This window comes from Strix uralensis, chromosome 4 (assembly GCF_047716275.1).
Source record: "Strix uralensis isolate ZFMK-TIS-50842 chromosome 4, bStrUra1, whole genome shotgun sequence".
NCBI lineage: Eukaryota > Metazoa > Chordata > Aves > Strigiformes > Strigidae > Strix > Strix uralensis.
This window is the reverse complement of record NC_133975.1, coordinates 57,529,283-57,556,885: the sequence shown is the minus strand read 5'-3', so window position 1 is coordinate 57,556,885 and position 27,603 is coordinate 57,529,283. Positions and strand designations below refer to the sequence as shown.

The 27,603-nt window shown below is 43.3% G+C and overlaps 1 protein-coding gene across 2 annotated transcripts in view; it reads right to left on the bottom strand.

Annotated features, from left to right (window-relative positions):
• TET2 (tet methylcytosine dioxygenase 2) overlaps nucleotides 1-27,185 on the bottom strand; it is a 75,621-nt gene extending 48,436 nt beyond the window's left edge. For both annotated transcript variants that reach the window (XM_074866856.1, XM_074866857.1), the window contains exon 1: nucleotides 27,050-27,185. In XM_074866856.1, the coding sequence (XP_074722957.1) occupies nucleotides 27,050-27,079 (30 nt within the window). In that variant the 5' untranslated portion in view covers nucleotides 27,080-27,185. The remainder of the gene's footprint in view (nucleotides 1-27,049) is intronic.
• Nucleotides 27,186-27,603: the final 418 nt, after the last annotated feature.

The following is a 27,603-nucleotide window of genomic DNA, read 5'->3' as shown; positions in this document are numbered from 1 at the left end:
GGAAGCAGTTGAAGGTAGTTGCAAAGTTTGGTGGTGGGAACTGAAGGGAGAACTTTGAAGGATGTGAAGGGAAGCAGGGTAGTCACACAAGCAGAAAATGTGTGGGTGCTCTGGGAGCAGCAGGCTGCAAAGAGTTAAGTAAGGAGAGCACTGTATGTATCCAGATACAGATGCAGACCTTGGTTAGATTAGAGAAATCAGATGTCTGGCCTTCTTTGGGAAAAAAAGCGATGACATAAAAGGAAGGATTTTAAAGGAGGGCAAGAATAGATGAGTGAGAATGTGAAATGGGGAAGGCTAGATATGAAAAAAAAGGTTCTGGGTACAGTGGAAGAAAAAGCTTACGAAAGCAAGTTTTGAAACAAAGCAGTGATGCTTTTCAGCTTGTAGAAAGTGAACAGAGCAAATGAGAGGTGAAACAAAGTTTACATAGCCAAGAAAGGAGGTGATAAAGAAAAAGACTTCCCATTTTCTTCCTTTTTAAAGCCATGCCACCAACAAAATTGTGAGGTTCAGCTTTCTGTGAATGACGATTGTTGCTCTTACCTACTTCTAGAGCTAGCGTGGTGTGACCAAATGGTAATAGTGATGGACATGAGAGAAAGGTCTCTAGTGACTACACAGGCAAAAATACACTCGAGGATGAATTTACCCATCTAGCTAGTTCGTAATAGCTGCTATCAACCTCCCATTCAAAACGATCAAATGGCTTACACGATAGCTTTCCTGTGACCCATGGAACCGAATCTGTGTCACGGAGTAAGGTCACTACACTGTCAGCTGGGTGACAAACCTAGTTTGAGCATTGACTCGGGATTGCAGGCCATGGGCCTCAGGCCAAGGGATGTCGAGCGTGCCACAGAGGTGACGCGCGTACTCCCGGCGGAAGGTTTCCAGCCGATCGGCACGCCGCCACGCCATCCCCGCGCCAATTCATGGAAAGGCAACCAGGCTGCCTCCGAAGGGAGTGACTCGTCTGGCTGTCCAGATGGATGTGGCGCTGTGCTGGCAGCAGTGAAAACCTGGCAGAGAGGAGGAAGGGAAGTCTGTTGGGTAGTCGTTGGCCGTTCGTGACCAGCTTTCTAAGGAGACTGAACGCTTTCTGAAGATGTCCTGTTTGCTTTGGCCAAAAAAATCTGCTAATTTTGCAAGAAATGGAGGAGATGAGGGCAGATGTCGTGCTGCTGTAGATCAGGGTAGCTCCACTGATTTCAGCAGAGCTGTACTGGTTGAGTTTTGGCTCAAGGTCTGAACAACGGCATTAGCACAATGAGACTGTGTTAGCTACACTGCTGTAAAACAGCACTGTTACAGATATTTCTGGTATAACACAGATGTAAGCCTGTCCCCTTGTGCGTTACTGCTAAGATGCGTTGGTGCTGAGAGTTTGTTTGGGGTTTCTGCGTTGGTTTGAACAGCTAGCAACCTCGTTGCTGCAGTTTAATCCTTCGAATAGTGCCATGACAACTGTACCACACAGTGCCTGCCAGGTTCAAGCAAGGACATAGTAGAACGCACGTCAACAGTAGAGCTGCAAATGAGGTAATGTGTTATCAGCAGACAGGTCAGGGCTCCGTGTATCAACTCCTGCAGCACAGAATGACTAAAAATAACTTTCTATTGCAAGTACCCATTTCCCGAAGAAGGAAATGCCCTTGTTTAACACCTTTCACCCCAAACAAACCAGGAATGACTTATCGCAGTTCCTGCATCCCTTGATATCCCAGTGATCTAGCTGGATGATTGGCTCAAGTGTTCTGCTTTCACCTCCAGAAGGTGACCAGAAGTCAAGAGTAACATAAAGACCGAAGCAATCCCAGCCATATCCCCATCACCTGACCATCACCATGGGTAATATTACAGTTATGCACCAGCCTCTCTCTCTCAGGAATGTGTGTGTCTGGAGCAAGTGTGGGACTGAACTACTCCTCGTGCCTTTTCAGGCACACATCATCAGATCAGGATCTAGACTACTAAATAATCTCACGTGTCAACTTCCCACTTGGGTCTGAACTGTGAACAGAGAAGCCTTTGGCTTCTGTTATTAAGCCAGGCTTTATACCTGTACACAGACACCAGAGAGATGCCAAGCAAATAACATTTCTATTCTTTAAAAAATTAAAATAATTAAAAATCGCTATTCATTTGTAGCTTATAGCGTGCCCTAAGAGGCTTACTTTATCCACTAAACTGTAGGGGATGTTTTGGGCCTTGCCACGTATGAAGAGGTCTACAGCACACCACTTCAGTGTGAAGGCGGTGAGTCTGTTCTCCCTGGCACTGTGGAGCGGCATGGGTTCAAGTCAAGGGGAGAACTGAGTGAGGTCCAGTTTCTTATGAACATTGGCCAAAAAAGTTTCAAACTTAGGGACTCTAATTGTACTTATGCATCTTCACAAAAAATGTTTATCTCATTTCTGTTAGCAGCATGTTTCACTACCTTGTCCAACAGCTCTGATGCTTTTACTACTGGCCAGGCAAATTCTATTCCCCCTGCCCCCCTAATTATTACTTTTCCAGATGTTTACATTAGTAAGTCAAGGAGTATGCTCATCATATCTAATGAGAGTGGCAGATTTACAGTTGTGCCACTACAGGTCAATGCAATCTTCTCCTGAAGATACTACTGCTTTGAGAACCTGCAACAGAGGGCAAAAATCAGCAATAAATAAATAAAGCAAGCCTCAAATGCTACTTGCATTAATACAAGGGGAGGGATCCTCTTCAACGAAAAAGCAAAAGTGTTTTGAAAAGGCATGTACTAATAAATACACTAGAAACAAGCTTTCTCTGAAGTAAATAATCTTCAGCACATCTCCTAGTGACCAAAACCACAGGTGTTTTATTAACACACGTAAGCAACAAGCTTAAGCAGGGCCATTGGATCAGGCAGGCCAAAACTCTGCATTTGCATTAGTTGACTCAGGACTGGGCTTTTTTTTTTTTTTTTTTTTGCCTGACTACAGACAGTGCAGCGAGTATAAAAAGGACAATTAAGCACCACTGCTGAGCATGTCTCTTCTTCCCATGTTGCACACCCTGGCAACAAATCAATTTTGTCTTTTGCTGGGAGACTTTCTCTCTCTCTGCTGGCTCAAAATTACTCTCCCAGAATCCTCTAGACCAACTTTCTTTTCCCCGCTCTACAGTTCATCCTGCCAGTTGACACTTTAGTAAATAGCATATAGCAAGCAATAACTTTATTTTTTCCATTCTCTCTAAAGGTTAACTATAGGTGAATGTTTTATTCTTTATAACAAGTAATTGACATGCATGAGCCAACTTTCTGTTCAGAACATAATTTGTATTCTTGAGAGATCTGTGAGTATTCTTGTTCATATTGCTTCTTCCCTGAAGGGATCTGGGAGGGGGAGGAGAAGGAGAAGCTTTTAAAGTTTGGCTCACAAAAGTTACAGAGAAAGATCTAGGCTTTCAGCTCTATCAGATAAATGGTAATGTAACTGCACAATGTACAGTACAGTGGCACGTACTGATAGGAAAAGAACAGAGTAAATACAGGGGAGGGAGAAGGGGGAGAAGGGAAGTCAGCAGGCAAAAAGAATACTCAGTGTCTAAGCAAGCTAGCTGCTAAAATATAAATCATCAGAAACTTTGATCCCAAAGGTTGGTGGGCTCATCAGAAACAGAATTCAGGTGCAATTTTAACGGGAGCTTTCTAATGAAAAGTCAATGCAGTTCTTCATACTCTTACACTTGGGTGACATTTGCTTAATCAAACTTAATGATTTGATCCCAAGATCACTGAAATCAGATTTGTTTCAGTCACTTCAGTGGGTTTAGGATTAATTTTGAAAAAGCACCATTTTTATGGGGGTGTGGTGGGGGTGTTTAAGAAGCATACTTTTTTTAATAAATCAAGAGTCTTCTCATGTGGTTACATCTTCTTGTGAGAAGGTCTTTTCAGAATTTATGTATAAAAAGAGTGTCAGCACATATGCAACGCCGGTAATTTAGAACATAGCTCGTGGGTTGTGGTCTTCTTGGTCAGGCTGGTAGGTATGGTGGGTAGAGCTGCATAATTCTTGTGATGCTGTAATCTGTCAGCTGCCACTTCAGGCCTTTAATTTTACCACACAACGGTGAATTTTTATTTGTAGTGAGGATCTTCAGCCCCCTTGCATACAGTTTTTTCAAAATTAAACAAACTCAAGATCCCCTTTAGCAAACACAGAATGTATTGCAAAGTTAATGTGAAATCACATTTAAAGACTTGATATTCACACTTTCACTTATGAGGGTAGGTTCTGCCTATCAGAAGTAACCTCCTTATCTTGTAACATTCAAATCTGTGGTTTTAGAAGAGTTAACAGTGTAGTTTTACTCAAGAAAATATAATTTACAGACAGAACCAGGACAGGATTATATACTAGTTGCATATTATTGTGGCAATTTATGAGACTTAGCTAGTGGAGAGTCTTCACGCTACTTAGGTTACAGTATCCTCTTGTAACCCTTTCCTTGCAGTTGCCCACTGCATCCATTAACAAGCATTCTCCATACACAGATCCCAGTTGCCTAGTAAAAAATTTACTCTAACTACTAAGTAACTAAGACAACTTACCCAGACATAGCCACCTATCTTGTACAATAAAAGCCTGAATGAGCACCACAAGGTTATTCTTTCCACTCACACTTTATTTCAAACAGGTGTGCAAAGGGAACATATCAGAGATTTAAATAGAAGGTTAAGCAGACTGTGAATTTCCATCTACGCTTGGTCTAATTAAAGCTATGAGCATACTTGAGACTGAGAATTTTGTTTAGAGTAATCCCCTTATCAAAACTGTCATATGCCAGGAAATGTTAGAAGCAGAGTTTCTTATTCCCTGTGTTCTTGAGCTACTGTGTCTGCCATTTAAATATCAACCTATCTCAGCAGCTTTCAGTTTAAGCCACAGAGGCTTCCCACAGTAACTACTGGCTGACTTATGAGCCCCTTACTCATAGAGGTGATTAGTTAATTCCACAAATAGTTCCACTGACTGCAGTGGGATCACATTTAATTACGACTGCATCAATGTAAAAGATTTCCAGCCCTTTAGGACTAACGCAGATAGTGCTATGAGATAATTGCAACAGCAGTACTCCCAGAGGTTGTGATCACCAGACTTTTTTGCTGCTTCTGCTCATGTGAACAATAAGCCACTGCACCATAGACAAGTGGCAAAATGTTACTACTGCAAGCTGTGCTAAGGCTGGGTTTGTTTTTTTCCATTGTTGTCTTCCTACATAGAGCTCTCTGCCTCTTCTGACTCTTGTATTCTACCATAAAAGCAGTATTCTAAGCTCTAGGGTGCAAGGATTTTCTCAACTTTACATTGTCTCACTTGGTGGGGTCCTGATTTTTGCACCTCTACCCAGTATTTGCACTTACAAATAATTAAGAGATTATACAGAAAAAAATATTTATGTGCTATTTATGTACCACAGCAACGTCTCAGCTGAGCCAGAGGCCTCCTTCTGTTAGACACTGTAAGGATATATAATGTGCTTTTGATTCCCCTCACTGTTATCCATTTCTTCCCAAAGGGCTATATTGTGAGTGTCTTACACGGATGCAGTTAAAACCACATGTGATCTCACTGTGGTCAATTACATTATTTGTGAGATTAACTAATCACCACTGTGGAAAAGTGCTCATGTTCAGGTCTATAGTTGATGAAGGGAAAGGGGGAAAAAAGATTTTCAGTGCAGGGACTACAATCCTACATGGAGCAGCAGTCAAGGGCTAGGACTGGAAACAGGTGTTCATACATCAAGCAAGCCCTCCTGAGGCCACCGAGAGCCCACCAGGGCTAAATCTACGTATAGACCACAGGGTTACCCATTTCTCTAGCACTCCTTTTGCTGGTGTCCCAGGGACAGATTTCCCTGCTAAGCTTTCACCTGCATGCTACAAAACTTTCTTTTTTAAGAACTGCTATGTAATAACCTGAAATAGCCTGCCCCATCCATCCTGAGTGCAGCTGGGCAGAGTTCCTTCATAATATCTGTCATGCCTAAAAATATTCCTGTTATGAAAATAGAGACAGATACTATGTCTGGTTTTGTGTGCTGTGCCTGTGTGTTTAGTGTACGTGCAAGTGCACGTGGGGTAAGTCTGAGGGTGAGCTTCCTCATCCACGGAGTGTGACTGTTGTACTGAAGAATTATCTAAAACTAAGATTCTTGAGTAAAGGCTTGATATTTGTTTTGAAGTATTTGACTACAGCTCTACTGCTGTGCTATAAATACATCTAAACCAAAGCAGACACTATGTAAAGCAGGGCAGGGAATACCTCTGACTTCTAGACTTGCTAAACTTGTGAAGCTGTGGGCAGTGCTGCTCACAGTAATACTTCGCAGGGGTGAGAGAGAGAAAAATACAACCAGGAATGAGGCTGGCTAAGCCTCATGAGTGAGATGAGGTATAATATTTGAATGTTTCCAAGGAAAGAAACCAAAGGACGGTGCAAAGTAGGCAAGATGTATTTTGACTGATGTGTAGAGGATCATAGTGATGAGGACCATAGTGACAAAGCAGAAAGGTGGGAGGCATTTTAGATCATATGTGGTTTTCCTCCTCTGAAAGTTTTAAGTCATAGAAAAAGCCCATAGAGGAATCAGATATGACCATACAGAAACAGGAACTGATGAAACAAATTAAGTGTCAGGGTAGAGGAAAACCCTATTAGTTGAGTGTTTCTCACAGCTTTTTTCCCTTCTTTCTTTTTATTTAAATGATGATGTGTTCAGCTTCATAAAAAAGGCAAACCCTGCAACTGGGCCTGCCCAGCTTAGGTGTTTTAAAGTGCGAAGGGAAGCAAAAACATGCAAGCACAAACACCTCTGCTGAGTTTAGGAGAACAGAAAGAAACAAGAGAAAGGATGAAGCAAAAAAAATGCCCAGGTTGTCTCCAGTTCCCTCTGAACCTAGTCCAGGTCAGCACTGTTGCTAGCTATACCACAAGATACGAGTTCCAGCAGGATGCCCAGATTTTATGAAAGGACGGATATTTCTCACAAGTGCTATCTTTACATCAGGTTACTGTTGTTTTGAAATCTTATTTGCTTCATTGTTTCTATGATTCCACAACCAATAGCTCCCTGTACTTGTTCTCTGTGACTGCTGAAAACTACTACTTAATTCCCTGGAGGCAGAGACACAGGCAGATGAGGCAGCACTTTTGAGGCAGCACTTTCCTGTCCAGTTCCGCACAGGAGAACCAGTAATCCTTCCAAAAAGACTGCCATTCCCGCCCCCCCCCCCCCCCAAATATCCTGATTTACTGCAAACTCATATTCATATATATATATAATTAACATTTTAAAAGGATTTCTAAAGTCTACGTCATAGCCTTTAAAATTCTTTGGCACATGCAGAGGAATTTAGGTACTTTCACGTTAAAACAGTTTTGGCAGAATAAAGAAAACTAGAAGCAGTAATAAAAAGCCCAAATCCCTGAAAGTACATGATGTGTCCTTCCTCAATCATTAGGCTGCAACAAGTGTGTTAATAGGCAAGGTTAGATATGCAAGGATGAAGTAAACAAAAAGCCTGAGGATTGCAAAGTAAATATTTGGGTATATTAGCTAACTGTTTGTGGGTGTTTTGTGCTTTTAAATTTGTTTGTATTAATATTTGAGTCCAACTCACCTTCCAAAAAAAGATAACTGCAATGATCTGTCTCCTGCCCACAGTCATCTCCTCCATCAATATTTTTGCTTATCTCTCTTCTCATGTTTCATGTTGTTTCAAGCAGCTCTTTAGTGAGCCACAAAAATGTTAGCTATCCAGCTAGGTTTAAGTGGCCCCCAGCTGAAGTAAATACTCCACGCAGGCATACTATCTTTCTTCTCCATTTCTTCGTTAGTCGTCTTCAGGCCTGCTCCATGTAGATCAAGAGTCTGTTTAGTGAGGGGACCGTGCGTTACAGAAACTATTGCTTTCACGGTGCTGTGTTTCTATAGTAACCATCTTATTAAAGCACTGCAGCCATCTGCTTTAAATATTAACTTCACAAGACCATCAGGACTAGCTTAAAACAATATCACATGTTTATTAAATATTAAAACTAGAAACAAAAGGAGAGAACTACAGGAGAGAGCTTTTTCCTGTTCCTTCAATCTAATCTTAAAAAAAAAAGAACACTGGTTTGCTCTTTTTAGATACTTTAACAGTTCATGCCACTGCTTTAGAAATAACTGTTTTAAGTGACCACACTAGCTGCCGGTGGCATAAACTACAACTTTCTGGGTGTTACAAAAACAAACAAATGAAGAAAATAGCTTCTCGGGGTAGGTGGTCACTTTGTATATGTTTCTCCTAATAACAGATTTTCTTGATCCTGTTTTCATAGAATCATAGAATGGTTTGGGTTGGAAGGGACCTTAAATTCATCTAGTTCCAACCCCCCTGCCATGGGCAGGGACACCTTCCACTAGACCAGGTTGCTCAAAGCCCCGTCCAACCTGGCCTTGAACACTTCCAGGGAGGGGGCAGCCACAGCTTCTCTGGGCAACCTGTTCCAGTGCCTCACCACCCTCACAGTAAAGAATTTCTTCCCTATATCTAAACCTACTCTCTTTCAGTTTAAAGCTGTTACCCCTCATCCTATCCCTACGCTCCCTGATGAAGCGTCCCTCCCCATCTTTCCTGCAGGCCCCCTTGAAGTACTGGAAGGCCGCTATAAGGTCTCCCTGGAGCCTTCTCTTCTCCAGGCTGAACAGCCCCAACTCTCTCAGCCTGTCCTCACAGGGCAGGTGCTCCAGTCCCCTGATCATCTTCGTGGCCTCCTCTGGACCTGCTCGAACAGGTCCATGTCCTTCTGATGTTGGGGACCCCAGGGCTGGACACAGTACTACAGGTGGGGTCTCACGAGAGCAGAGTAGAGGGGGAGAATCACCTCCCTCGACCTGCTAGACGTAGCAGTACCCTCAGACATACTATGGCAAAGTCTTTAAAGGAGGGAGCACACAGAGAAACAGCCAGCAGCAGCTGAGAAGTGCCACACTGAAGCAAACAACTGTCTGGTTTTATCATAGCCTGCTAAAGGGCAGATGCCTCAGAGAAAGGTATAAACACTCAGTAATGCATTCAGCCAACATCCAGCTTACAGCCAAAGCCATGAGACTTAAAACCCCCTATAAATTGTATCCTAAGGAGGAGGAGCCTAGACGTTGTCCCAAGTCACAGAAAAGCCTGCTACTTACAAATGAACCTGCATCAGCAACAGGCTGTGACAGCAAGGTCCTTAGATTAAGCACACTCAATCATATTTGTTTCCTTTCAGCAATTTGAAATATGTTGGCTGTTACTTCTTCAAATTATTCTTTCTTCAAACTGTGCTAGAGAGCCAAAGGTAAGTTCCTGAGAGCCCTTCTCTGCCTTGAATGTATGGTATCTAGCTCACCCTCCAACATTATTTTCACTGTGCTCTACTTCCTGCTCCCTCATCCTGTACTGCCTGTTCTGAGCCCCTGACCCAGCATAGGCTATTGTATTTGGAGTCAGAATACATGGGAATGCTCATAATTTACAAATTTCATCTGAAAACTTCACTGGAACAAGAGGAGGAGAATTCAGATCTTCCCATGGCAAAACCAGACACTGTAGCTCAAGAGAAATCATGTTTTGCATTCCCTGAAACATGCTTCCATCTCCATCCACTACAGCTTAACAAAACCATACATACTACTAAGATTAAGTACTGTATTGCATCTGTTCTTCCCACTTCTCTTTACTACCACACTGAGCTACAGCCTACACTAAGCTGTTCATGATACTGTCCTGATCTTCTTCTGCGGGAGGGAACTCTTTACACCATGCATGCAATAGCAGCAGTGTGCCCAAGTAACACAGACACGGTCCTTGTCCAAGAAATTCCGTCTAGTGGATCACCAGACCCTCACAAAAATGCATAATTAACTCATTATAAGATTCCCCCAGTATGCATTTCCTCCTCCTTGATGACACCAACTTCTCTGTTTTCACGCACTAGCTTTTTTTCTGAAGTTCTGGGGTTTCTCATATTGGTAACCCAAGGACAGTGTCTCAAAAGGCAGAAACAATTGTGAGCACAAACACTGAATGAGGAACAGCAGTTCCTGGAGTTAACAGTGAGTATCAAGCTGAAGAGCTGATGTCAACCCTTTTGAGAAAAAAGGCAGTTTTTGCACAGGCTATAGTCCTGTTTGTGTGGCTTTGTCAGGCATTAAGTTACCTTTCTTCTCAGCCTTGGCAAGGCCTCACCTGGAATCCTAGATCTGTCCAAATAGAAGAAAGTTGATCAAAATGAGAAGACTTGGAAGAATACAGAATCTCCAATAGAAGAGGTCTTCTAGAGCAGATTATCCAAGTATTTGTCAAAAGTGACAGTTATGATTTATCTGGCTTGGGAGAAGAAGATGGATTAAATGGCCTCTTCCATGGTTATTTCATACAACTTTTAGGAACTATTTGTCTTTCTCCCTGCTGTGCACTAGTACAGGGAAACTCCATTTAGTATATTCTGGTGAGAATTATCCTGGATGAGGGTGCAAGCAAATTTGCACAGGCCATAAAGGAGTCACAGAGGGAAGATGTTGACCACTCTTCCCCCCAAAATTAAACAAACTCCAGCTTTCCACATCAAAACTACACCAGAGCATGACATTCTTTTACATGGAGTTGCATGACATTTGCTGTGCTTGAGACACCCATCCTTTCGACACTTGTGGACCTATGGCAAGGAAAAATTATTAGGAAATAAATAAAGGACAGTGGAACACAAGTAAAAGAGAAGACCTGATTTTGCTGCTTCTGGTGTATCTCTATTGAATTCATAAATCAGGGTTTCTGCTGTTTGCCTGTTACATGATAAAGGCAGTTTTCTTTCATTGATGTATAATTTGGCTTCTATAAATGGGGGCTTCATTGTATTTTGAAGGTTTGGTGCTTGGCCATGGCCAAAGGCAGGCTGGTAGGCAAAGCACAGTAGTGTTTCTTGTAGTACTGAAAGACGTGGAAAGAAACATCAGCACCTCACTGGTTTAATCCTGTGAACATGAAGAAGAGCCGTTGCTGGCATGGCTCAGCCAACTTTTTTTTTTTTTTAAACTTACTCTATAATGTGGGATTTCCTTGCTTTCCTAAGAACATCTCTGGGCATTTACCCCATACATTCCCCAGTACTGTAAAAATCTAAAATACTCCTTACTCCTTTCATTGTTTTTGTTCTCTTTTGCACACATTGTAGTTCTTGTGACTCTGAAATTAACAGAACAACTTCTGTTTTTAGGTAGGGTGATGGGAAGCATTTTCTGCCTGTAGTTTGTGCTGAGCAGATATTCTGCAGGCCTGCTGCATGTTCCTACCTTGCTTTTGAGAGCTGGGGGCACGTAACTTAATGTTAACGTAACTTAATGTATTGTCCAGCAGGTGTTCTGTACGTTTTCTTCTCTGTGCACAAAAAGAATAAGCAGTTGGTCTGTTAAGGAACCATGTTCTGCTGAGAAAGCAATGAGTCAGAAAGACAGAGGAACAGTGTGGTCCCTGTCTGTCGATTTCCTGGGTCAGGGAGTCCTGTTGCCTCATTCAGTGCTGCAAATTTTGGTAGTGCAATTCAGATCCCATCCAAAATTCCCAGCTCCAAGAGACATCAATGAAAAATCCCTCAGGTAAATACCACAGGCGCTGTTTCATCTCTTCTCCATCTCCCCCTGGTTTTTTTTGGTAGATTGTCTTTTGAAGGGGGGGCTGGGGGGAGAAGGGGATTGGCAGAAAATTAGAAATCGGTGAATAATCTTTCGCTCGCTCACACACACACATGTGGCAGAGAAAAGCTATGGCTCGGGATAGTTGTTTATTACATCAGGGGATTCTTTTCCCCAAACTATGCACTGATGTGATTATTGATCAGCATATGTTCATATGTTCTAAGTGTAAGAAAAATCAAAAGTCCCAAGTCTGTTCTCTGGTAGTTGGGTAAAACTCTTTAGTAAGAATTGCAGCCATGCATCTGAAGACATAATTAAACTTTAGGTGTGCCTTTCGCTGAACTTGTTAAACAAGATTTCCATTACTTTTTTACCTAGAGGACAAACCCATGACAGAGTCTGTATTTATTTTGAGATACTCATCTCAACTGACACAATGGCGGTATTCACCCTGTAGCATACAATGGTAATCTTACACTGTTCACTTCTATCCTGCCCCCAACTAAAAGCAAAAGCATTGAATAAAATAATCTTCAATATAAGCAGCATTTCTTCCCTGATATTCTCTTCACTGGGTGACTAAAAGAAGCTCTTCATATAATGTAAGAAAATATCATAAATGGTAACAGTAAGAAGATTCTCTGAGTCAAAGATGCACCAGACGCAGAATTTGTGTATCTGTGCAGATCTTACACTGGTTAAGTTAAATGTACTGGTAAAGCCCACAGACATAATAAATACTAATATACCAGTCCTTGTAAACCTCAGTACTTTCTGATTCAGAACATTTTTAAAAAGCATTTCAGGGCTTCTGGAGAAAAATACCAGAAGATGTACAATGATGTACCCAGAAAAAAGCTGTATACATTTAGAGAAGATTTTATAGTAAGACTCCAGTTCTCCTTTCTCCAAGTCTGGCCTTACTTGTACAGTTTCACAGTAAGGTGGATTTGCTTTCCTCAGGCAGGAGAAATGCCACAAAGAACTCTTAAAATAGGAACACAGCAGTGACCTATTTTCAGTACTTCCATTCTTATTGCTAGGTCTATTATATACAGTGTAATGAACATTGTAATGAACATTCAGCAGTGAAAAGACATCAATAACTGACGCAAGCACATTTGCTCACATTCTGAATGCAACATTAAAAATCAGCTAGGAGACTAGACAAAACCAGCAATGGGTCAGGGGCTGCCCTGCAGAGCACTTCACCTGCTCAGCTCAGAGCTATCTGACCGCATGAAAAGAGTTAGTGACCAGGCCAGAGTGGACATGTGTTGGCCTCTCTTGTTTCATTTTGTTTACACTGTGAAAAAACTCTGCAGGAGCTTTGACAACTCTAATGCTGAGCTGCCATGGGTATGGATGGAAAAGGTGAAGACTATGGACTAGCTTTATACTTAGAAAAGTTTTATTCAGTAATGGGATTAAATCACATTGGAGAAGAGGCACGGAGAAGCTCATAGTGTATCTTTCCGAAGGGCTTTGTCATCATGATATTTACAAACACAGAGATGTATCATAGTAACTAATATAAAATAGAACTACCATTTTTCTACCATCTCATCTGCTTCTGAAAGGTCAATCTTTGGGGGGGGGGGGGGGGGGGGATGTCTTTTACCATTTAGTAGGCTTTTGCAAAGCTGGGATTAAATTCTTTTATTCCAAAAGTAAAAACTGGAAGTGATTTATTAACAAGCATGCGTTATTTTTGCTAGTTTAGCAGGTTTTTCAAGAGAGCTCTGTTTATCTTTGGCAACCACTCACAGTTATATAGCTGTCTTCCTCCCCATACATGTATTTCTGAGAAAACTTCAAGAATGCTAGAATCTGTCAAAAACTAATCATCTGACCATGTACTTCCATTTTACAATAAACTGCTAACTTCTAGGAAGGAAACTGCTTTAGAGTAATTTGGCATACAATACAAACTTATTTGAAGAACTTCAAGGGTAAGGAAGGGACATTTTCTTTTTTTTAAGTAGACATCTACTGTGTCTAAAAGTGACTTTAAAAACATGTATATGAAGATAGAATATGGACATTTGACAGCTGAGCCTACAATGCCTGGTTTGCTAAAGGGGTGTTTCAGCTATGCATTTTTTTCTTAAGGCCCATGTCAAAAAACCAAGTCAGCTGTAAAGTGCTATTTGTATTTTGAAGATGGAAGTGTGTCATTTGAAACCACTAAGGCATCTTTTTCCTAAATGGGTGGTCACAACCTGACTACAAAGCATTCATTAGTGCCCAAGTGCAAGTGTTAATAAAGGAATAAAAAAGGATCTGTCAATCAGGAACCAAACGATCAGGCAGTGTTCTGTTCTTTTAGCCAAAGTAAGCCAGGTTTGCACTTCCCTTCCCGCTTTGAAAATTTTATGTACTTTCTGAGTCAGTTCCACACAGAAACAGGCTTACGGTGCTGAAGAACACAGTCACTTCTATCCCCGAGTTGCTGAATCACTTACCCGCCGCTCCCGCTAGGTAATAGTAGCTATTTTTAGTTTACGGTGGAAAACTCCCTCATGGTGGCAATGATATTTCAAAACAGTTTGGGAGCAAAATCATCTGCCTCAAATGTCTGATGTGCTCTGAGCCTGCATTCGGTAAGAGCGCCTCGCTATTCAGTCCCAGCACTGGCGATCTAGGTCACCCTTGTGCGCGGGATGCAGCATTCACTGGCTCTTTCATAACTGCCTGTAAGAGTTCTGGGGTCATGTTTGTAAACACTGCTGCCATGTGCGTGTAAGCACGTGGCGATACACCAGCATGACCTGGAGCGCCAAGTGGAGAGGTAAACCTTGGCGCCAGCATCGATGTCGCTAAGCCAACAAGCGCCGACTCTCTTGCTGGCGCACTCCCCTCACAGCCCTGTGAAACGCTGTGGCGGGTTATTCGAAGGGCAAAATGGGAACCTTCTTCCTGTACGTAGCACACGTGGACACATGCTAATGTTGATGGCGTCCAGGCAGGTTCCCTCTCTCAGCCGTAAGCAAATGGCAGCACTGAATTGTTCTCAAGAAAAATAAAACTAATTTCTGCCCTAAGTCACTGAAATTGGAGCCAACGCGGTCCCACAACACAATGCAAAACTATGGCTATTAGGAAAAAGAATTGTATAAGGGCACATTGCCAGGGTTTCCAAAATGACTTCAAAGACAGATAACCGAGACTTCGTGTCTGTAATAGTTTTTGCTGGCTTTGCACTGATGAAATTAAGACCATGTTGCAGGCATTTGAGGAAGTAACTCCTAAATTATTTCTGTTTATCAGTAGAGGTTGCATGAAGCTAGATATGGCCAGTACAAACAAAAGTCACAAGTCTTTCATTTCCTCTTAATGAGAAATTAACAGATAGAGCCACCCAAAGCCTATGGAAAGTTTCATCTCACCCCAGCCACACACCTTCTATGCTTCAAGAAAAAAAAACCACGGGACAGGGGGAACGGTCTGTGGTCCCCGTCCCTCCCTCCTATACCGGCTCTGTTTCAAGCGCAGCTGTAAGTCTCATTTGCTTTGACCTTTGCTGGGAGAGCTGAGAATAGGACAAAGAGTTAAAGTGTTACCAGTCCCTGCTGAGTCTGCACTTCTCCGCCACGCAAGCCAGAGGCGGCTGGAAGAGGGTGTGCTCGCAGCAGAGGGTAAGCGGGAGGGGGCACTGGGAGGGAGAGTAAAACAAAAGGAGAAAAATAAACAGTGCACACCCCAAAACAAAACAGGGGAACAAGTACAGAAAAATGCTCGTCTTTGACGAACACGAACTCTCTGTTTGTTTCCCTCCATGTAGTTATATCTTGTTATCTGAACTCAAGGTACAGTAGATATATGAGTCCTTGAACTCTGAACTTGTGAGGAGAGCAGCAAAAAGTAAGTCAATACAGTTTTAGCTGAGCGGCTGGAAGCGGCTGGAAAGAAGCATGCTTTGTCTTTTTGTGCCTCAGCTATGGGAGGCCATTTAATGCAGCAACACACAGCTGTTCAAACCTCTTTATTGCTGTATGCCAATGGCCTGCTAAAACAAAGCAAAACCAAGGCAGTCTTCTCCCAAGTGATAATGCAACTGTGGTTTCAAACACTAGCTGCAACAAGCTACTTGCGTTTCGTTGAGACCTGTCTCTTAAACCTGGACAAAAAGTGGTCCCTGGTTTGTTAGTGGGAAATAAAAAAAATGTGTCCATTCATTTCCACAGGTTTTCTGAAAACCTGCCCTACTGTAAATGTTACCCAAGTCCCTAATAGTGTCTCTGGAAAGCAAAAAAGTACCTTCCTCACTGTTGCGTGTACATCTAGCTAGCACTCTCCAGCGCTACTACTCTATCGAGCAATAAAGTTTCTATTTTTGACTCACTGTGGACGACCTTGCTCTAAACCCCTGGCCTGAATATCGCTTAAATGTAAAACGAGCAAACCCGAAAGAGCTAGCAGACTCCGCTGGCCCGTCACAGCCCTGCCTTTGGCCACGACTGCTACAAGCAGCCACGAACGTGGCTGAATTTAGGGCTCTGCACGACGGGAGCTGGGCCCTGCAGCGTGGCACCCTCTCACCTGTTACGCGGTGCCTCGGGGATGCCTGGGAGGGTGTTTGTAAACAGTATGGCCACGTGCACACGAGCCACGTGGGGCTTGGCCGGCTGAACCTCCAAACTGCTGTGGGGAGAGAAGCAATGGGGGGAAGCAAGTCTGAATGCTCCTGCTCCATCTTGTTCCAAAGTCGTTTGCAGTGCTATCAGACCTCTAAACGTGGCAGAGAAAAATCCATCTGTCCTTCACGGTCAACTGCCTCTGTCAGCATCCAGAGATGCTGCATGAGCTAAATTACCCATCAGATTTTATTTCCAAATGCATTTCGTCATGGATTGTATCACGGGTCTGTGAATGTGCTGAAGTTACTTAGGGTAGGCTCTCGGTTAAATGCACTACATGCAAACCAGGCAGGCTGAGCAATGACTACCCACAGCAAAGGAACTCCCAAAGACTGGAGAGAGACATTAAAATTTACCGTCTCCGATTGAGGTCTGTGCAGGTGACTGTTGCACAGAAAGCTATGAACGCTGCTAAGGTTGTGTCACCTGCACTGGTCTGTGCATCCTGTCTCCAGCTGAGCGATTCCTGACAACAAATTAGAGTTGGTTTTGTTTTGCTTTTTTCCCTTTGAGCTCTGCTACCAAGTATGATGTCAGCATGAGGGTTCGTGAACCCTGATGAACCTTTAATTGATAAAACAGATCAAAACGTGAGTCGTGTGGTAGGTTGGAGCTGATATATGGGAACAGTTTGCAGACTGTGGGAAATCTTGCCTGAATGAATAGGAGGATCAAGGGTATTAAAGGTTAATGGGAGTTATTGGAGTACCTACTTACTGAAATGAGCTTACACAACTCTGTCTCACATACTGCAATTAACTGACACAACATACTATTTTTAATTATAATTAGCTTATTGTGAGATTTTGCTTATTTGTTTGGAGGAGCATGGAGACACCTGCAGTGCCAGTGAAACTGAAATAACATCCTTTCCTGCACCCTTTCTCACTTGGAGTGGAGGGTTTCAACAGTGCTGCAGTCAAAGCACTGTGCAAAAAGCCATCCACTTCCCTGAAGAGATAAACAACAGTATTTAATTTGCTGGGTTGTTTTGGATGAGCACTGTTGGTTTAAAGGTCCGAAGGCTTGTGCAGCAAAAAAAGAATGTGTTGTCAATCAACAGAAAATGTTACTGAAAATGAACTTCTGAAAAAAAGTGAAAAGCTGCTTGTTTCTGAGTCTAGTTTCTGTTTCTTAAAATTGATACTTCTGTTATCTTAGTAAGCAGAGAAAACTATCTGTAAACCTCTGAATGAGCAGGAAGGAGGGTATCATGGGTAAAGTACTGGGGCTTAGGAGATATGGGTTCAGTTCCCAGCTATACCACAGCTTTCCTGTATGTCTTTTAGGGTTAAAAAAAAAAAAAAAAAGGCACTGAAATGAATGGCTCCAGCAGGGTTTGCACCACATTGTGAGATCTGTGTCGGCTTTGGCTCTCAGTTGTTGCTTATTAATTTTGTACCCTTTCTCTTACTCTTTGCATGTTTTGCCTACTCATTAATATGAGCACCCTAGGGAAAAGACTGCAGTAGTGCTCGTTTGGAACTCCTCTTAGCACACGCACACAGAGCAGGTAGCAATAGCAGCTTTGCTTTATTTACTGCAAATATTTAGTGTTTTGGAAGGGAGCTGCTTGCCTCTGCTTTGCGTTATAACCAAGAGTTACTAACACTGGCCCCTTGCATGCTGCCAGACCCCTTTTCTCTGTCTCCTTTACTGAATTAAATAGCAAAATGGAACAAAAATTGCTTATGTTTGTACAGCCCCAAGCACAGTGGGATTCTGTTCCATGGCTGGGATATGAGGTGCCTCCTAATGTGCAATAATTAATTTCACTCTATCCACTCTCCTTATATTTAGAAGCATCAGAGTTGCCATCCTGAATTAGACTCATGCTCCAGCTTGTCCAACAAAATATCTCCAACTAGCTAGTAGCAGTTGTTTCAAGAAAAAGAAGCTATTCAGTAGGCAGTTACAGACTCACTCTTCCAGAGGCAAAACTTCTTTCCAATCCATCAGCTAGAGTTTATATTTTATTGCAAAAAACACGTTAACTTGCAACTGCTTTGAAAAGTTTTTTTTTTTAAAAGTAAAAATCAGTTTTTATTTTCTATACCTGCCTCTAAGTCTTTCCATCAATTTCCTCTCCCTGTCCTCTCAAAGAAAAAAAAAAATACCGCCAAAACTATTTTTCTTTTTTCCAGTTGCTACAATGTGGCTGACTAGGTGCTTTACTCCTGCAAGTGTCTCCACATAGGCAGACTGTTACAGCTCTGTGAGCCCAAGGAAAATGAATAGTGCTTTGTGAAAATGGCAAGGGCTGCCATCAGTTTGCAGGATCACAAGTCAGCTGACAGCACTGGGGAAAAAAAGAAGCCACCTCTACCCAGTGTATTGTGAACTGCACAACATAGGCACAGTGGAAAAATACATAGAAATCTGTGTTTTCCTACCTGGCCTCTCACTTCTCAGGTGCTACATGTAGTAATAGAGAGAAAGAACATAGATCAGCATAATTCTTATTTTTCCTACTACTTTCTCACACCTACAGAAGCTTTTTCTCTGCATTAAGGATTACTGGGAAGCAGAAAAGTACAGGTCCAAACTTATTTAAAGAGAACAAATGTTCTGTGGAAAGTATGGAAAGCGCCATAGAAACAAGAGAACTGAAAGGCTGTGTATTCCTGTTTTGTGGATTTTTCATGTTTATAAATATCAAGAGTGCTTTTCCCTATTTGGTCAATATTTTCACTTGCTCTTGGGTATGTGATGAGTACACTCGCAAACTGTGCACGGAATGGACACTCACGAGTATAGGTTTTCTTTCCCAAAAAATGTCTACTGGCTATATGAGTTAAGTAAGTGTTTAATCTGACCCTTTCAGTTGCTTGGGTTTCATGTTTTTGATTTTTACTGTTGCCATTTTAGTAATACTTCAGACCTTCTTGGGCCCACAAACTTCAAATCAAACAGACAAGCAAAGGAGTGCAATGGGAACAAAAAGTTGGTCATTTAAAAAGAAAATATGTTAAGGTCTATAATACACACACACACACACACGCACCCCCACTTCTCTGAATCCCAGGGAGAGGCAAGTCCAATGTATTTTTCAGCTTTTGTACATCCTCTTTCAGGGATAAATTGCATTCCTTTTATTAAGCTACACATGCACTTCAAGCTTCAAGGAAATATCTCACTTCTGTGAACTTTAGTAACTTTGGGAGAAGGGAAGCAACTCCTGCTTTACTGCAACAATTCATTTTCCTCATTTTTCCATGAGCAGGACAGTAATGCTACTTGCACACAAGAGAAAATATGCAATCATTCTTTTCTCCTTTTTGCTTACATAAGAGCTGAAAGAGTTTTGTGTCCTTTGGCAAGTATAAAAATTGTATAACTTCAAAGTATGTGACTTCAAACACAAGTGAAGTAGCACTGAAAGAACAAACAGATTAAACAGAGATGAAAAAAAGTATCAGGGGCATGAAATCGGGGTGAGTGCTGCACGAACAGTTGTCTCTCATGCTAAGGGACAAATATGGAAAGTTATTGAAGGACACTGAAGTTGAGGGCAAAACTTTCCTGTCAGCGTCAGGCTCAGGGTTAACATTTACCCTTTGATCTCTCTAACAGCACTAAAAGTGGCAAGAGAAGGAACAAATAGTCAGTGCAAACTCAGAAATGCCTTTGTCACATATTCTCTCATACATTCTTTATTCTTGCTGCTACCTTCTGCTACCCAGCTGCTGCAAGAGTAATGGGAACTGTGGGTCAAAAAGAAGTCAGAAAAGAAAATGAATGCAGGTGAAGAGCTTAGTGAAGCAGAAGCAGGTTCTGGATGTAACCTAAATAATTGTGTCTTGCAAATGAGAAGACAGGTGAGAAAGAAACCACTGGAGTGTAATAACAAAAATACAGTGATTGTAATCAACATTAACATAAAATGGAAGCAACCAACATGAGCATACAATAGCAGAAGTCATGTGTATAACAAGATCCATGGACTGGCCTTCGTACTCTGTTGCATAATGGTGAATACCATGACTCATCTAGACAGATTCAGAATATGGAAGAGACACTTGTACCAACTGCTTCCTCCCTATGAGGAAAAACCAGTTCTTAGGATTCATTTTGTAAAGCAAGCCATGTACTTTGCACACTGTCCCAAGTGCTTGTTGCAAAACTGCATGAGAAAGTCTGAAAACTGTGCATGGGACTGGAAAATAATGTTTCTGGATGAGGAGCAGAACCTCTGCTAATAAGGTCCCCACAGTGCACTCAATGCATAGACTTCAGGTGTCTCCAGAGACCAGACTTCTCCAACAGCTTTGGTTTAGGTCCACAGGGGAGGGCATGAAATGCAATGTCAGTCGGGTGCTTCTGACCAGCTACAATGTATTTTTATCTGTGCTTCCTGAAACCATCTTGGCAAGATAACCTCAGTAATTACCACCACTTCTCCCTCCTCTTTTTTTTTTTTTTTTTTTTTTTTTTGGTGTTAAACAGCAGATTGGTGGCATTATTTGTTTGGTTGAGTAAATGCAGAAATCTTCACCAAGCTTCTTATGTCTAATGGAGATCCAAAACTTGCCTTGCAGTGGTATTAGCTTTCGTAACAGCAATGTCTCTATGTGTCAACATGTCTCATTAAGTAATAAAGACTTTCAGCTATTTGATTTTACTTATAAAGTTAGTAGGATTCATGATTTCTTTTTTGTTCTTTAAAAAGGGAATTGTTCTAGTATTCGAGCAGGCAATGAGTCATGCCTAATTAAGGAAAAAATATATAACAACTTTACAGTGGGATTCTTGTATTGCAAAGAGCTGTTTTGTCATAAAAGCTTTCAGGGATTGGATTCCTTATAAATTTTTTAAAAGGGGGGGAGGGAAATAATTTGAAACCTTTGCAACAATTCCCTTAACCCTCATCTCATACTTAGGGTCAGTCCGTTCCAAGCAAATGCGTCGACACAGCCCAGATTGCACTCGAGTCGGGGGAAAAAACAGCGGCGTCTGACAAAGGAACCAACAATCTAGAATGCAACACAGATGCAGAAGGCTCAGCCAAAACCCAAACTACGATATGTTTTCTTAAACTCCGCTTTTTTTATTTCTTTCCCCCTCCTCCGCCACCCATGAGGACCAGGGACATTCCTAGAACTCTGTCCTCGCTGGCTGCGTCAAGGCAGCTGCCGAGGATGCTGGGACACTGTTTGTAAACACTCTAACCACGTGCGTGCAACCACATGGAGAGTCATCGTCCTGACCTAAACATCTACCCACTTGGTAAGCCGGGGTATTACTGCAGTGGAGCCAAATCCTTTTCCAACATGATGTGACTTCAAGCAGCTCACGCCAGGACATTGGAAGACAAAGCTTGGACTGTTTATGAATTATTAGAAAGGAGATTAAGCAGAAAAGTTGTTTAAATTTTAGTCATTGAAATGTAAGTTTAAGGATAGAGTAGCTCATGCAGAGTAAAAAGTCGTTACCCTCTTTATAAGTCTGCAAAAAATTCAGCTTAAACCTGGACACTTCTCCTCCCCCATGCGTACACCTGGTGAAACCCATATTCATATGCTGGGAACCCAATGTGGAATATATTTGAGGTTAGAGGTAACACTGCAGAACACGTGAAGATATTTGAAGATATTGAAGATGTTGTCTAAATTGCATCATAATAATTAACCAGAAAGTGCTGAGGCTACTGCCCTGTACCTGTGGAAGTCACTTCCAAGGAGTACTTGGTTATTTAACTATTCCTAGTTATCTTAACTATCTAACCACTCACCTGCTCGCTCCTTTGCCACTTCTTTGAAACTGTCTTAAAAGATATGCTGCACTTCATTAGGATTAAAATGCTGAATTTTCCTTTCTTGATGAACTTGAGCATGGAACAAACCTATTGCTTTGCACACTGCAGTAGAAATGCTGCCTTTATTTTTTTTTTAATAAGAGAAAAAAAAAAAACACACCAAGAATTAGGTCAAAGTGAAGCCTCAATACTGCAAGCCTTTATTTATTTTTAAGAATAATCCTACTGGGGTTTCTTGCCATATGTACGCTACAAGGCAACAAGACTCCAACTCAGAATCCACACCTTCACAGAAAACTTGGTTTTTGAAGGACAGCCTGAATTTTGTTCAGGTTGCTAAGATGATTCAGCTTTCTGGAAGGTGTCTGATAGAGATGAACAAGCCTGCTTGAAAAGACATGAATCTAAATCTTTACAGCTTTTAATTGTTAAAGTGTTTTTCAAAGCATATCAACTTTCTTTAAATTGTCCCCAGATTTAAAATCCTTTACTATGAACAACTAGTCAAACAACTCTTTCTGATCCTCTTATAAGGCAGGGCAATTTTTTTTCTTCATTTCAAGAATAGTGCAAGATAGGTGGGTGAAATTAGCTGTTCTTTCTACTTCTCAAACCTTGTTTTTCTTTACCTTCCTTCTATTACTCCCTGCTACATAGTGCAAGACACATTCCCAGTATTTTAATCCAAACAACCTTTTTGGGTCAGTCATCAACTGTCCTTGGGATTAGTCCAGCAGATGCTGGAGGTTCAGAATATTATTCCTTAACCCTACCACCTCTCTCTCCACCCACTGAGTAATTCCTTGGGGAAATGAGTGATTTTTTTTCCTTTTTTTAAAAAAAATAAATAAATTTTAAAGAGCCTAACGGAAGGCAGAAGTGACTTCTTTTCAATGGGTGACTGAGATAATTACTCATGGTACTTTCCATTTGTAACATTTTATTATCTAGGATATTGGGACGAACTATGCAAATTCAACATGCAAGCAGTGACGATCTGAAAGTGTAACAACCGGCACTATGGCAACTTGTTACTAGTTACTTGTTCAGTGTTCAAAAGGATACTTTTCCTGCAGAACGTCATTAAATGAGTAAGAAGGTATTCACTGCCTCACAGAGCAGGGGATCGGAATAATGCTACAAGTGTGATTGATTCATATAATTCCCTTTTTGGCTTTTAGCCATGATGCAGTCATATGCTTTATCTCTGTTCAGACTACAGCTTTTTTTTTTGCTTTTTTTTTTTTTTTTAAATAATGAATCATAGTACATCCCACTCCATTTCAGAACCAGCACATTGCCTTTCAAAATGATGTCACAACACTTACTGCTGCTGGCTGACTGCCTTAACAGCAATAAGAGAGCTGGACTAAATAAATACTGTATATTATTTGGCAAAATCATTTGTGGTTGTGTTCTCCAGCACAGTTTCCAAGATAACCACCAACTCTACTTGAAACTTGGCAACTTAGTGTTACCACTTTCAGGCTCCAATTGTGAAGCTGGCTTACAGATGCTGCTACCACGCTTAGAGCTACTGTGTGGCAGTCAAGTGAGAGAGTTAGAAGGGTCACTCACTGTGATAAGTCAAATTTGACAGCTCATCTGAAATTCCACCTTGAAAAATGGGCAATTTTTAAAAAAGGACCTTATTTGACTCCTGTAGAAACACGAGACACATCTTCCACTCAGAATGAAACAGAGATTTAAAGTCACTACTTAGGCACACTCTGAGAAAACCACTCTACTGTCTATGCAAGTAACTTAGAAGTAAAGCACTCTCTGTAATCCCAAACAGGGTTGGTAACATTAGTCCAATCCAAACTTCATATTTTTCAACACCTGAGCAGCAGATTTGTTCCAAAATGTGGTGTTCCAAAATGTGGTTTTTTCCTTTTTCTTTAGGGCCGCCTGGCTGTTGCTAGTATTTGAAGGAACCGTATGGGAGAGAGTCCCCACAGCATCTGAAGTGCTCGGGGCAAGAGGGAACAGTCCCTTCCAACTCCGGCAGCTGAAATCCCTGTTCCAGCAGCAACTACGGGGTTTCCTGATTCTGCACGCAGAAACCAAAACATTTACAACCTCCTATTTCTGTTACCCAATGCAGCACTGGTGCCCAAAAGAGACCTTGGAAATCTGTCCGTCATAATAAATCCTCATCCAGCACACGTTTCTTGTTCTTTAAACAGTGTTGACATGCCAAAGTCTAGGACCATGCGCACTGTATCAAAACAATACCAGTTTCCCTGGCTAAAAGCCAGGAATCAGCACAATGCCAAAGTCCTCGTTAAAAGCCTTACTATGAACAGTTCAGCAAATTCAGGAGCCTCAAAATTCAACCTTTTCTTCATTTGAAGATTTGTTAATCATTAGTTCTGAAACAGGCAATATAAAAGCACTTCCTGAGGTTCCCTGGATGCATTTGCAAAGTTTTTTGATGTCACTTCCCAAAATGAAACTACTATTTCCACTGAAAGATGGACTTTTGACTTCTTAATTTCATGTAAACAGCAGTTTAGTCCCACCACCTAAGCCCTGTTATTTTTCATGTCTTTGCCCTCCCTTTTTTTCCTCCTCCCTACACCATGGCTGCTAGATTTAAATGTTTTCTGACTTCACTCCTCTGTGACACCAAAGAAGAGCAACAAAGTACTGCCCAACAGTGATTTATTTACATTGGTTCCAAATTGTTGGTTTTCTGCAGGATAAAATCCAAGATGCGTACATTCTTTCAAAGTGTTAACAGCAGCAGATCAAAAGTTCTTGACTTGCTAGATTTACCAATGTTTTCAAGACACAATGGACTTAAATATAATAGAAAGAATGTAATTTGGGAGCAGGAAAAGACATATACAAAATTGTCTTAATGCAGATGCAGCAAAATAGTATCAGTGTTTGTATCCAGTTTTATTTGAGTCTTTTGGGAAAAAAAAAAAAAAATCAGTTCTTTGCCAACTAAGAACTGAACTGTCAAAGGACAGCAGCAACCAAAGCACCATGTGTTTGAGCGAGAAAGAGCTGAAAGAAGTAGTGTTTCTGTATGACAGTCTATTAAAAACTGTTACCTGACAGTTGTTACTCACGGACCTTTAGCAATTATATACAAATGGTAATCTATATCGAAACTGCATAGGGCTTAATTTCTTGCACCCCTCCAAGTAAAGGTAATTGCAAGGTGACCAGGAAAAGACCAAACCCCACCAAGAATAAAAAAAGTTTTGGGAAATGTAACGGTAGTTGAGGGGCAAGCAGCCCTAAGGGCTCAAAGAAACACGCTCATTTTCCGTGGCTACTGGTAAAAGCAACCAATACGTTCATTACACACCACTTAAGGAAATTTGTCTAACTCCCAAAAGATAAGAGAAGGAATGATTTATAATCTAGTCAGCCTGCCATGCCGAGGGCGTCTCTTAAAAGGAACAGTGTTGTTTTGCCACCTTTTTATTCAGTCAGATCTCCCTCTAACTCGAGTTTATACGTGACTCTTGACCATTAACATCTCCCTGTTGAATATCTTCGGCAACCACGTCCTGTTTTGCACTTTACAACCTCCAGAGAAAGTGCCAAGGTGGAATACACATGCAGATACACAAGTGCATATACAGGTTACTACACTCACCCCTGCTGCAGTGAGTCAACCTGCCATTAACATGCAAATAGAATGGCCTCATTAGCCGACAAACAACACCTACTGACCTGCTTTCACTAGGGACAGTAGCTCCCCATCTCTGAAACTCCTAAACTTCACATTCGAAAAAGAAAAAAAAAGAAAAAAAAATATGTTGAACTGATATTCAGAGCTGCTGATCGCTGCTCAAAGCCTGCACATTTGCATGCCACTCATCATGGAAAACAAATCTTGTGATTAGATCTTTAGTTGCAACATTTCGATGGAAGCACGCTAGACCACATCACTTCTCCCTTCACCTCACTCTCTGAAAAGGAAAATTACTTAGCAGAAAAGGGTCTGCTAAATTTCCAAGATTCAAACCGCGAGCCGAAAAGCCTCCTTTTAACTAAGGGCAGGAAAATGACTGATAGCGTCTAAGGGGGTGATTTAACGCCAATAAATGCCACGATGCGAGCGTACAGTGCCGCGCGTCCGACTTACAAATGTGGTAAGGTTGTTGCTCTTGTCTGTCATCTGGCGGGGAACAAGTCTGCCCTCGCCGAAAGCGTTATTTTAGGGGAACATGAACGAGAAAGTCTTTTTTTTTTTTTTTCCTCCTTCCCGTGGCCACATTGTGCAAGTGGCCCCGACGGCAGGATTTAGCAACGCGGACAAAACGCGCGTGTAGATTGCACAGAAAAAGGAAGGCCTCGCAACGAGCCCCCCCCCGACCCCGCACACAATTCTCCCTCGCCCCCCAGAACAGCGTTTCATTCCCCCCACCCCCCGTCCTCCCCAAACTCCGCAGCCCACCCCCCCCTTTCCCCCATTCCCCGGGGCTGCGCCCGCCTTTGTGTCCGCCCGGGGCCGGGGAGCGGCACAAAGCCGGGGCCCGCCGCCGCCGCCCCGGCCGCGCTCCGCGGGGCTCTGCGCGGGGGCGGCCCGGGGAGCCGGGGGGGTGGGGGCGGGAGGGCCGGTCCCCGCGGGGCGCAGGGCCGCCCGGGGCGCGGCGGAGGGGAGAGCGGGACAGCCCCGCGGCGGGCAGCCGCCGGCCGGCCGGCGGGGGCTCCGAAGCGGCGGGGCGCCTCCCGCCGCCGTCCCTGTGCCCCCGCCGCCGCCGCGCAGACAAAGGCGCGGGGAGGGGCGGCGAGGCAAAGTTGGGGGCCGGCCCCGCGGGGAGGGGGCGGTGGGGGCCCGCGGCGCCCCCCGCCGCCTCTGTCAGTCAGCCATGTTGGGGGAGCCGCGGCGGCGCCCACCCCCCCGCCGACACCCAGCGGCGCGGCGCAGCCCCGCGACACCCCCAGAGGGCCGGGGGGAAGGCGGCCGGCGCGGGGACCCCGCTCTGACCTCTGCCGCGTCCCTCAGCCTTGCCGACATCCAGCACGCACAGCCGGGCGCCGCGCTCCCCGCTCCTACAGGGCCGCCATCTTGCTTCCTTCTGCTCCTTGACGAAAGCGGCCGGGCCCCCGCATCAATATGCACGCGGCGCCCTGACGTCGGCGCCCGCCCCGCGCGCCGCACCGCCCCGCGCGCGCAGCACCCCCTCTCCGGCACCCCCCCTCGCTCCACGCGGCGCCGTGCGCCCCAGCGCAGCCGGCGCGGGCGGGTGCGGGGGCGCCCCCGTCACCGTCCCCGTCCCCGACCGCGGGACCGCGGCCCCGCCTGGGGCTTTTTTTCCCGGCTGCTGCCGCTTTTTGGCCTTTTGGGGGGGGGTTCCCCCCTTTTTCTCTCTTCCCTCCCCCCCCCCGCCCCGCCGCTTTTTCTGTTTTCGCCTCTCGCTGCGCACCGGTTTGTGCCCCGCGCTGCGCGGGAGCTGGTGGGGCTGTGGGGCACCGCGGGATGCACCGTGCCGCCCGCCAGCGACAGCCCCCGCCACCCGCGACTGCCCCCTCCCGCATCCC